Below are 11,852 nucleotides of genomic sequence, written 5' to 3'. Positions count from 1 at the left end.
ACCGCTAACAAAGAAAACCCTAGCCGAACAGCGAAAAAACAAGTTTGAGCATGAAATTCTAAAACTTAATGAGAAAAAAAAAACAGCTCAACTAAGTGTCTTCACCCCCTTCATTGAAACCTATTGTGCTTTTTAAAAGTTGTGTTGATACTAAGTGTTGATCCGACTTGTTTTCCTGATACAAAGTGAAAGAAAACTTAAAGAAATTGCTAACTCCGCGGTCACTTTTGGATAGGATACGATGCTTGATGTGATGTCTCCTGATACGAGATACTAGCTTCAAAAACTTTCAGGTGATAGATAATTGATAACTTTTAATTATGATATCTCGCCATTCTATTTGGAATGTTTGAAGGTTAGTCTCAATTGTTCGAGGTAGTTTTGACATATTCACCGAATTTCTGACATATTCTACTTCATTCAGAGAAAGTTTACATGAAAAGTTAGGCCAAAAGGATAGGACTTGTCTTGCACCTCCAGTATCGAGTTCTGTTCAACTTTGAGTTCTATCAGCAACTTGTTGAAGTTTCCTTCTAGCATTTTCTGAATAGAACTGACTCCGGGCATCCACAGCGTCTTGGTGCTATTGCCACCGAAAGACAAAAGCACACTTGGTTCGCTCATCTGCAATGAAGGTTCCTCCTTCAAATACGTGATAAGTGTAGCCAAAGTCCAATCATGACCCACGTCAACCTTTTTCACAGTTTTACGACTGCAGGAGAAACATTGATGGCTAGCGAGCTGCTCATAGCAGAAGGTGTACACCCCCAAAGTATTGTTGAAGTTGAGCCAGTTGTTAAGTGTGAACGAACAATTGGAAGCCACTTTGAGCACCTCAGCCGAGCAGAGCGCGGCAATGGAAGCATTAGTAGAGGCCACTGCAGGAATGATGTGCTTTATCACACCTTGAGTTAATCTAAAAAAAACGATAAGAAGAGGGAATCCCTAATTCGCGAGACTTTTGCCAACCAATCAGAGCTCAGCTTTTTAAAAAAAAATCTGAAGAAATAAGCAAAAAATTTAGTCAGTTTTGGACAGTTTAAAGGACGCTGGTTGTGGAAGCAGTTTAAAAGAAGTATTTATTTTACACTTCGATATTTCTCACTGTAAAGTAATAATAAGTAACCAACGATGATCCATAACTATAACTTATGATATAAATTGTAAAGCTGAAATTATTCTTGGTTTCAGTCAGACAATTTATAATATAGATTGAAATCAGTTGCTTTCTTCTCTCCTCTAACCAGTTGTTTTCTTATATCCTCTGCCCTAAAAGAAGAAATAAGAGTAAGATTAAGTTTCGTATTAGACTAAGAAGTTGTACAAACCTATCCGGCAGAAAACTGTTGCGTAAAGAACAGACGATCTACCCTTGTCTGAAATTACTCAATGAGAAGGCCACCCCGGACCTTAACTCATCTCATGCGACCAAAAAGTCTCAAGCAGACCTAATATAATCCTAGCTTTAGAAAAAAAATCAAATAAAACAAAGCAGACAACGACAAAAGTAGAAACTATTTGTACAGTGAATCTTTTTAATTTTATATAAACAGCATTCAATGGAGCCGTAAACTTGATTTATTAAGCCGTATTTTTAAGAAAAGATTCTGCAGATTTAAGGTTTAAGGTAGATAAAGTCGTTGTCGACTTCTGGTTGGTAATTATTTTTATCAAGTTTTTATCATATAATACTTTAAGTATACGGCTTAATAAATCATGATAAAAACTTGATAAAAATAATTACCAACCAGAAGTCGACAACGACTTTATCTACCTTAAACCTTAAATCTGCAGAATCTTTTCTTAAAAAAATTATTTCAATTTTTTAAATTCGCCAAAAAACACAACATAAAAACAAATTCGTATAAAAAGAAATTTTTATTGCTAAATTGGAGAACATTCCTTCTTCATCTCGATCTTCTTTAAAAGAGTTTGAAAACGCATATCCATTACCTACAACAACAAGTAATTTAAGTACTAATTCAATTAAAAACAAGATCATCAAGACTCTTCTTGAATCTTTAACCATCTGAATGCTTAAGACTTTTCTTAATTATTAAATCATCAAGGCTTCTCTTTGATCTAAGACCATAAATTTGAATAATTCAACCAGATCATGAAGAAATCTCTTTGGCCCTTTCAGCTTGGATCATCAAAACATTCCTTGGATCTATTGAATTTCAAATTGAAATTCAAATCCATTCCTTTAATTCCGTGTCTAACGACCTAAAACTTCGATTTTATTTCCATCCCTTCTGAAGGACCCAGGACTAGCTGACAATTTTTCCTTGAAAAAATCACCATAAAATTAAGTTAAACAGTAAAGAACTTATAACAACCCTTAGAAATAGTAATTTCTGAGACAGAACGTAACGATCTACTGGCGTGCTATTTAATTATACCTGAACCTTGCTGTTGATTTACTATTCTCCAACCCTAGATCTCATATCGATCCCCATTTAACTGAGATTAAACATACTTAAATGAAGTAAACGAAAATTCTTTTGAGAGCAGTAAAACAATTATCTATTGAATCTATATACCCTCTCACCAGCCCATCTCGCCACGACAATACGACCCAAGGAACTAGGACCAAATTCACAAAAAGATAAGAACTAACAGATTAGGAGCTAGAACAATTAACACCTGGATTGTGCATCGATCAATCAACCTAACACTTATTTCCACATCCAGTTTAGCAAATGAGCAAACAACACTGCCCAATTGTCTTATCCAAGATTCCAGATACGATCTTGTAATAGGACCGGTATAACATCATTTTTCCATAAAAATGATTCAGTAAGAAGATAACTTTGAAGAAAATTATATCTTACTATTTGTCATATACCCCGATAGTGACCCATCACGCGAACAAGAAAAATTTTATGAGAATCTCACAAAAAAGTATTTCGAAAGTGCAATAGCCCACGCAAAAAAAAATGAAAAAATAAAAAGACAACTGAATGACATTATTCACTGAAATTATCAAACTAACTTCGGAAAATGGAACACTTACAATCGATTTTCAATCAACAAATCAAAACTATCAAACGCCATATATACTACAAACATCTGACATAGAATTACATTTTAAAATTTTTATTGAATGTATTAAGAACATAGAACACCAAAACTCACAAATGATGTTTTTGCAATAAAAAACAGCTATGTAGCTTTCATAGATACAGATGTAACTCTTTTTGTGTCACCAGCACGAAATACATCAGTAAGAACTGAAATCAATCAATTTTCAAGATTTTGAGCTGTAATTCGCGAAAAATCCCCGACGAAGACACAATTTTGGCAGAAGAAACATTTAATGTTTTCAACCCTGAATGGTATCATGAAAAGCTCATTATTATACCAAATGATCTTTCAAGCTCATTAATTCAAACAATCTCAGTCAATAAGGATTTTTCGAAAGTCATTCCATTAACAAGTGATTAAATACAGACTAATACTAGTTTAACTTCAAACAACAAAGAATGAATCACAGAACTTAAGATTCCAATGAAGCAAATCTTTACAGCACAAAGCCATTGCATTATAGACAAGCACAAAATCCACTAACTATTCCAAGCTACCAACCGGAAACTATGAAAAAAAGAAAAACAACTGCCATATTACATGCAACAACAAGAAAATAGCGGAAATCAATTCACGAACTTCACTCAAAAACAAAAACAGCCGAATCACTCCAAATGACGATGATTCCATAGCTTATGGGTGGATCATCAATAGCGTCCAATAAAACCCTCATTTTTCACGCGAATAGACACAGCAGACTCGGAAGATTATTTAAACGGTGTTACAGAAAATTTAAATACAAACAAAGGCCCAGAACCTGTAAACACTCCTCATTATCCGAATTGAGTTTATAGTCGTACAGCAGTAATGCAAACCACACTCGACCGAGCAGCTCAAAAACGGGTTTCAGTTTTACCAATATAAATCAAATCAGATAGGAAACGTTTTACAAAAGATTTTCAAGAAAGTTTGATTCAGAAAGAAACAAGCAATATACAAGAGATTTAAGTAATTAAATACGCAGACTACCAAATGAAGCAACAAAAAAACTCGCTGTAAGAATAGTTACACTAGTAAGAACAGCATACTCTTTAAATACACAGAGTAAAAAAAAATACAAAAAAATAAAGAAACTTTAATGATGACCTTAACACCACAATTACGCAAAATAGCAATAAAGAAAAGAGCATCACATTTTTATTCAATGCGTGAACCAGATATTGAGTTTAGAAACCTTGTAGACAAAATAGAGCAAGCAGAAACCACAAGGAAATTAGAAGAAACAGAAAACTTAAAACTACAATATGCTTCAAACACTCAGACAACCATTTCAGATTTAAGTCACATACCACATTCAGATAGTGAATTAGCAGAAAAAATACAAAAACTCTCCAAGTAACCGAAAAAACCCAAATATCAAAAGTCTAAAATATGGTCTTATCATTGTAAACGATACAGACATAGTATCGCCGAATGAAGACAAAACCAACAAGACAAATCAAAACGACCACCAAAACACAAAGAACCAAAAAAAAGCTGTTCATAATACCTGAAAAAAGCTCAAAATTTGCGAAATGAAAATATACTTAGAAATAAAAGTTCAACAAAACCAGTACAAACCAAGTATATTTACAACATATCACAATCGCTATATAACAATAACTTCCGAGGAAAAACTTCTGATAGAAAAAAATCATATTACAACACACAAAACAGATATAGCCGTTCTATTAGCCGCAATAGTCAGTATAAAAATGAATTATTCACTATCAAAATCAAACAGAAGTAGTTATTCAAATTACATCAGAAATCGATCAAACTCGAATAATTGAAACAGAAATTACTCCAATGACGCTTCTTGAAACTGCTCCAATGACTTTTCTCCAAACTACTCGATATAACATTTTCAATTGATCGTTCAAAAAATTACTCAAAAAGTAATTATAATAAAAAAAATAAGAAATATAAAGCAAGAGAAAGTTCTAATAAATATTTTAAAAAAGAACTACAAAAACAGATTATCTCGAACATTTTCTAGATCACCACATTAAAGTAATTCAGAGAAGTCAAATCGACCACATCTAAATCAAAAGCAACACACCAAAACACCAATGACAAATAAATCGAGTACAAACTCAACCTGTAACAACTACTGACCCCCGATATCGAAATGAATGAAACACCAGGTCTTCAATTAAATCATGCATACTGTAATAGCTCAGACAATACAGACAACAGTGGCATCAAAACCACACTAAAGATCCACATATTAAAATTGAACATTAATATGAACCTCCCGTTCACTCAGACTATTATCAAAACGATCAACCTGATAGAAATACAGATGAATGAGACAGAAGTCAACTAATAGATATAACACACGAAATAACAAATAAAAAAAAACCAGTCATATATGCAAAATGCAACTACTACAATACTCGCACAAAAAGAACAAAATTGGACAACATCACTTCTTTTAAAAAGTCAAAAAAGAAAGATTTCCGAATTGACTCAGGAGCAGAATCAAAGATCATAAACATCTAAGCAAAAAAAAGAAACTCTCGGAGTAGACCCAAAAACGTAACTTCAATGTACAACGAGCAAATTAGCAACAGTCAAAGGTACAAGCTTACCAATTTATCGATAAGTCAAAGTTTTTTCTACATCCAACAGAAACAATTAAAAATCACCAACTTCTATTCAAACCTTTTGAAGATATACTTCATATCACAAACATAAAACACAATAAAGTGGGAATACCTTTTATTAGTAAAGAAACTACAACCAATTGAAAAAAAAAGCATAAAGTAAATAAGATATTATTATTACATATTTGTCAACCTACTAAATTCGATTAAGGATTATACTCTACTCTACTCGATAAAAATTATCAACAAAGAATCCAAACAAAAAATCGACTAATAAGCAAAAACGCCACTCTAAACCTACTTTTTAACTCTCAAAAGAGATACCAGTACAACAAAAATATCAAAGTATGTTTAGCTTTCAACATTCACAAATAAATTGAAAAGAATTTGAACAACTAGCAAATCTCTTATAAAAATACCCTGATGTTAATGCCACATCAAAACTTGATATGGGAAAAATTCAATCACCATTACAACTTCCGCTTAAGGCAGACGCAATTTTTAAACAACAACGCGCAATTAAAGTACCTATACATTTACAAGACGAAGTAAACATGCTCCTAGATTATACTTTGAGAAATAATTGAACACTATCAAATAATCTCACCTGTAAACAAAGAACAACAACCAAACGGCAATTCAAATAAAAACTCAGCTATCATTTTAGCAAAAGGAGAATCATTAAAAAACTACTCAGCGCAAGATACATAAATTCGCTTATAGATGAATTAAAATGCAATTGGCCGATAGAACCAATCCAAGGAATACTCATAAAGATCAATGTAAAACATTACATTTCAGCTGATATGAAGAATGCATACAACCAAATGCCTCTCAAAGAGCAGCCACGGCGGTTACGACAATTCGTTATCGGTAATCAACAATATGAATTTAACCGATTGTTCCATGGAAAATCCATAGGACCAGCAGCTTTTTCATTATTTATCAGTAAATTATTTCGACCACTAATTTTAAGCAAAAATGTAATCACATACTAGACGACGTGTTTACAAGCAAAATCACAAGCAAAATGAGAAATGTTAGTTTTAGAAAAAAAACCACCACATATTACAGACGGAAAATATGAAAGCAGGCCCAGGCAAATCATATTTTTTTCTCCCCAAAGTTAGTTTTTTAGGACATATAATCAAAGCAACAACCATAACAGCCTTGAAATCAAGAATTAAAACTTATTTAAAATTAAAACCACCAATCAATGAAAAAAAATTTTTAGTGAAATTGTAAACTTTTCAAGTAAAAATGTATATAAAATGCAGTTATACCTCCGACAATTTTATAACAATTTAAGACAACAGAACAATTTCGAATGGACCTTAGAACATCAAAAAAGGTTTGATGAAATTGAAAAAATCAATAAGGCAACAAATTTGAAATATAATTCCCGATCCTAAACAGCCATTTCAGGCCATGTGGGACGCATCCAATTTCGGAACAGGCGCAGCAATTTTACACTCTTATCAAGGAACAAATAAAACGAGCTTCATTTCCGCAATTTCGAAACTATTTAAGCAAGCAGAATTAGGACTCTCACACTAATGAGAGAACGTGCAGCAATCATATGTACACTGCCAGAATAAGATTTTGGATCCAACAGTCTTAATCACCGACCACAAACCAACAGTTTCTGTTTACTCAAAAATCAAACTCAAATTATAGAGTAGTTAGATTTCAATTAACCTTAAGGAAATTTCTGAATCTCCACATAGTCTGGAAAGCAGGAAAAAAAATTGCCCTACCAGATACTCTAAGCAGAAATACACCAAAATTGCTAACACGAAACACTAGAGAAAAAACAAAAAAAATTCTTGGAAAAGATGTAACATAGCTACGATTAGAATGCAAAAAAGTAGTAAAAATTCAGTCAAATTTAACACAATTAAACAATTTAGGACATTTTTCACTATATTCAGACAGTCAAAATAATCATTATGACGTAGAACTAACAAGTAAAAAGACATTTAAACCTATCCAATATTCTTCATGCATTAAAAAAAACCCCACAAAAATGAAACGACATAAACAAATTTCACATAAAAACAAGACAATCCTAATCATAGGAAAACAAGATTTAATGAATTAAAAAAATCTTGCATGGCCATAAATACAAAAATGACCCAATACAAACAAAAAAACTGAAAGCTTGGCACAAATACAAAACAAAACCTGCTACAGCAGATATCACCATTTTAGGAAAAAATTCTGCTCCGATATTTTCGAAAACTTAACATTCTGCGTTCTCAGTTTGGTTTCCAGAAAAACAAATCGACTATCACCCAAATATTGAAGTACCTAGGCGAAATCTAATCAAGTATAGAATGTAGTGGAGGCGGTTTATCTTGACTTTTCTAAGGCCTTCGATAAAATAGATCACAAAATCCCAGCTAGACGTGAACTGGTTATTCGAAATCCTTAAAAGCTACCTAACTAACAGACATTAGTTTGTGGAGGTAGACGGTGGCACATCCCACCAACTTTCTGTATCAAGTGGCGTGCCTCAAGGATTCATCCTGGGACCATTGCTTTTTCTGATCTACCTTATCGACCTCCCAGACATCTTGATCTCAAGCGTTTACAGTTTTGCCGATGACTCGAAAACTCTTTCAGTTCACGAAACAAACAACCACGGCATCCTGTAATCTGACTTAAACCACCTCTGGGATTGGTGCGCCGCTCACCAAGTGGCATTCTACATTGACAAGTGATCAGCGGTCTGCTTTAGGCCATCAAGCTGCGGAACTATTTATTTGAGTAGCAGCTAAATAATTCGTTATCCGAAAAATACTTGGGAATCAAGGTACAAAATTTATTTATGGTATCTTTATATGGTCATTCAGATACCATATTAGTTATGTATCTTCGAAAACAATGAAAGTTCTTTTCCTGCTTAAGAGATAATCAGCCCAGCAATTGCTCTCAGTGACCAAAGCTAATCTCTTTAAGTCCACGGGTCTCCCTATCATCTGTTACGATTGCTCCGCTTGGTATGCCTCCACAACAGATCTCACTAAACTAGAGTGTGTTCAGAAGAAATCCCTAAACTGGTCTTCAATTATTCCTACGACAGATACGCAAACAGATTTGTCGCTTTTAGTCTTCTTCTTCGTGCTTCAGGAGGCCCTGGTCAGTGCTCCGCACTGATATGGGCACGTCCCATCCTTCTGAGGTATGTGAACAGGTATCCGGGGTTGTTGAATAGGCTTTCGATGTCGTCATCTCGGCCGGTCAGTTCGTGTCGTATGTGGGCGCCTCGTTGGCAGCTGAGTATGTAGTTAACGGTGTCTGGCTCTCCACATTCCAGGCAGCCGGGGTCTTCGATGGCCCCAAATCTGGCCAGGTCAGCTCTGGATAGTGAGGCGTGGCCCGTTCGTAGTTGGTTCCACGTGACCTCTTCTCATCTGTTGAGGACTTTCTTCGGGTGGTTTTTCATGGTAGTTGCCCAGTTTTGGAGGTATATCCTGAGCGAGGTGAGTTGCCTCTCCGGCTGCTACGTCTGCGCACTCGTTCCCTTCGAGTCCGTAGTGTGCGGGGACCCAGACGAAAGTGCAACGCCCAATCTTCTCAACCACCTTCCACATGGTGATGCCACAGTTGGTGCCCTGGCCCTCTGGGCCTGTCGCTAGTTTGTTGAGCGAAGAGGGAATCAGTCATGATCCTGACGCTGGTGCCGTGTTCCTGGCCGAGGGTACTCACATAATCCAGGGTTATTTTGATGGCCTCCATCTCTGCTTCATAGGAGGACGCCACAGCACCGGCTGCAGACTTTAGGGTCGTACTCGTAAGCTTGGTGGTGATAATAGCTGCTCCTCCTCCATTTTTGTTACCTTCCTGCACCGATCCGTCTGTCCAGATCTTTATGTCATCCTTGGTAAGGGAATCCAGTAGGTCATTGGTGATGAAGACTCGGGAGTCGCACTTCTCCTTCTTAATGTCTCTGTCTGCCACGTCAAGGCCGAAGAAGGTCTCTGGTTGGTACAGTGTCCAAGGAGCAATTTGGCAACTAATCTGTTCGCGGGGGAAGCTATCCAGCTCGGCGATACAGTCCATCTCTGTCGCGATTCTTCTCCAGCAGCCTCGGTGTGTCCTGTGGGTGTCGGTGTCATCTGGCTCGTGGTCGTTGTTCCTCTTCCAGGATTCATGGTTCCGGCTTTTTAGTCTTGGTTGTACCCAGGCTTTGGCAGTCTTGTGCGCTGGGACGTCGTCGGGGATGCGGAGTAGGCGCTCGCGGAGCACCGACGCCCTCTCTTGAGCGACATGGCGGAGAGGCGGGAGGTCGGCGCAGGCGAGGAGGGCTTTCTCATTGGTGAGTCCGAGGCAGCCTGTTATTACTCTCGCACACTTGTTTTGAGCAGCTTCTACGGCCTTACGGGTCGATGGCTGGGCATGGTTCATCCAGACTGCAGAACAGTAGTCCGCGACCGCGCGAGTGGTGGCGATATAGGCTGCTCTGAGGTTGTGTTGGGAGGTCCCGACAGACCGTCTAGCTATGTCGGCAAGGCCGTTGCGTCTCTTTGCCATCCGTTTCTTGACATTTTCAGCGTGTGCGGCAAATGTCAGCTGGCAGTCCAGTTTCAGCCCCAGGAAGGTAGGATTTTTCTCGAACTTCACTGGGTGATCGGCGAGGGTGAGGGAGAGCTTGGTCTTATTGTTGTTCTCCGCTGGATCTAGCGTGAACACAGTGTAGCAGCACTTGCTTTCGGCCGCGTCTTCGTACTGTGCAAGCTGGACTTTCCAGCGGGAGCACCACTCCGTGACCGCGTCCAGGGCCGGTTGAAGCTTGGTGGCGCATTTTTTAAGCTCTCGGTCGGAGGCAACCAGAGCAGTGTCATCGGCAAAGAGGCTGAGGCTACAGTCCGGGGCTCTGTCATGGACTGTCTGCCAGATGTCGTTGCAATAACAAAGCCACAGCACTGGTGCCAGGACGGTCCCTTTTGGTAGACCCTCCCTGAAGACACGCGCCTTGCTGAGGGTGTCATTCCAGCGCACCCTAGCTCGTCTGTCGGCTAGGAAGCCTTTGATCCAGCGGATCATGCACGTCGGCACATCTAGGTCCTTCAGCTTTACGTAGAGGGCTGCCTTCCACGTCTTGTCGTAGGCACGGATGAAGTCTAGCAAGACGAGGGCGGCACGGCGAGGTTCCTTGGCCTCTAGGCCGTCGAAGATATCTTGGGTCACTCTCGCTAGCTGTTCTTCGGTGCTTCTGCCTCTGCGAAAGCCAGCTTGGCAAGGGGCCAGTTTCTTCTTCGACTCCAGGTGGTAGACGAGGCGGGTGGCGACGAGACGTTCCGCCAGCTTCGCGGTGGAGCTGGTGAGTGCGACTGGTCTGTAGTTGCTGGGTTTCTCTTGGCCTTCCCTTTCCCTTTGAAGATGGGTATGATAATCGCCCTTCTCCAACCGTGGGGAGTGTTGCCAGAGTCCCAGGAGTGGTTTATCAGATGGAGGAGGGTTTCCTCTGCGGCTGGGGGAAGATGTTTCAGCATTTCGTTGCTGATCTCGTCATGTGCCGGGCTCTTCCTGTTCTTCAGGTTTCTGAGGCCACATCTCAACTGCCTGAGGCTGGAGGCGCTCTCTTTGTTGCAGCCGCATTCCTGCTTGAGGATTGTCCGGGCTTGTCTTGTGGTAGGACGGTCCTCGCGGCTGTGTTCCACTCTAGAGACTTTTGCATAGATCTGGCAGAACAGGTCCGCCTTCTGACGATCTGTGACAGCGTCCCGGAGTGGTTGGCCGGCATCACCAGAGCGTTTGATGGTAGCTGAATCCTTCTGTTGGCCACCATCTCCACGGAAGTTCTTGCGAGTCCGAAATAGGTCGGCGACTAGGCTCATCTCGTTGCATTTAGAGTCCGAGAACCGCTGCTTCTCTTTTTTGATGGTGCTGTCGGCTTGCGCCCGCTTCTCTTTATAGGACTGGATATTCTGGATCGTCGGGCTAGTTTCAGCATCTTTCCTGGCCTTCACTCTTTCTGTTTTTGCTTTCTTGCAGGCGTCGCTCCAGAATGGCTTGTTACGGCCTTTCCGTGTCCCTTTCGGGATGCAAGTTTGGCAGCACGAAGTAACGACTTCAGGAAGTTGCTATTCTCTTCTTCCAGGTTTCTTCCTTCGGGCTTCATGGTACTGAGGGCGTCCCGGAAGGCATTCCAGTCTGCCTTCTTGTAGCACC

At 39.1% G+C, this 11,852-nt stretch overlaps 1 protein-coding gene across 1 annotated transcript in view; it reads right to left on the bottom strand.

Moving 5' to 3' along the window:
• Window positions 1-301: 301 nt before the first annotated feature.
• Window positions 302-11,852, bottom strand: part of LOC134852169 (NEDD8-activating enzyme E1 catalytic subunit-like) — an 84,697-nt gene continuing 73,146 nt past the window's right edge. The window contains exon 4 of the mRNA XM_063868480.1: window positions 302-916. Coding sequence (XP_063724550.1) covers window positions 421-916 — 496 coding nt within the window. The 3' untranslated portion in view covers window positions 302-420. The remainder of the gene's footprint in view (window positions 917-11,852) is intronic.

Source organism: Symsagittifera roscoffensis, chromosome 7, assembly GCF_963678635.1.
Source record: "Symsagittifera roscoffensis chromosome 7, txSymRosc1.1, whole genome shotgun sequence".
In the NCBI taxonomy this organism is placed as follows: Eukaryota; Metazoa; Xenacoelomorpha; order Acoela; family Convolutidae; genus Symsagittifera; species Symsagittifera roscoffensis.
This window is presented reverse-complemented; position numbering and strand designations above follow the sequence as displayed.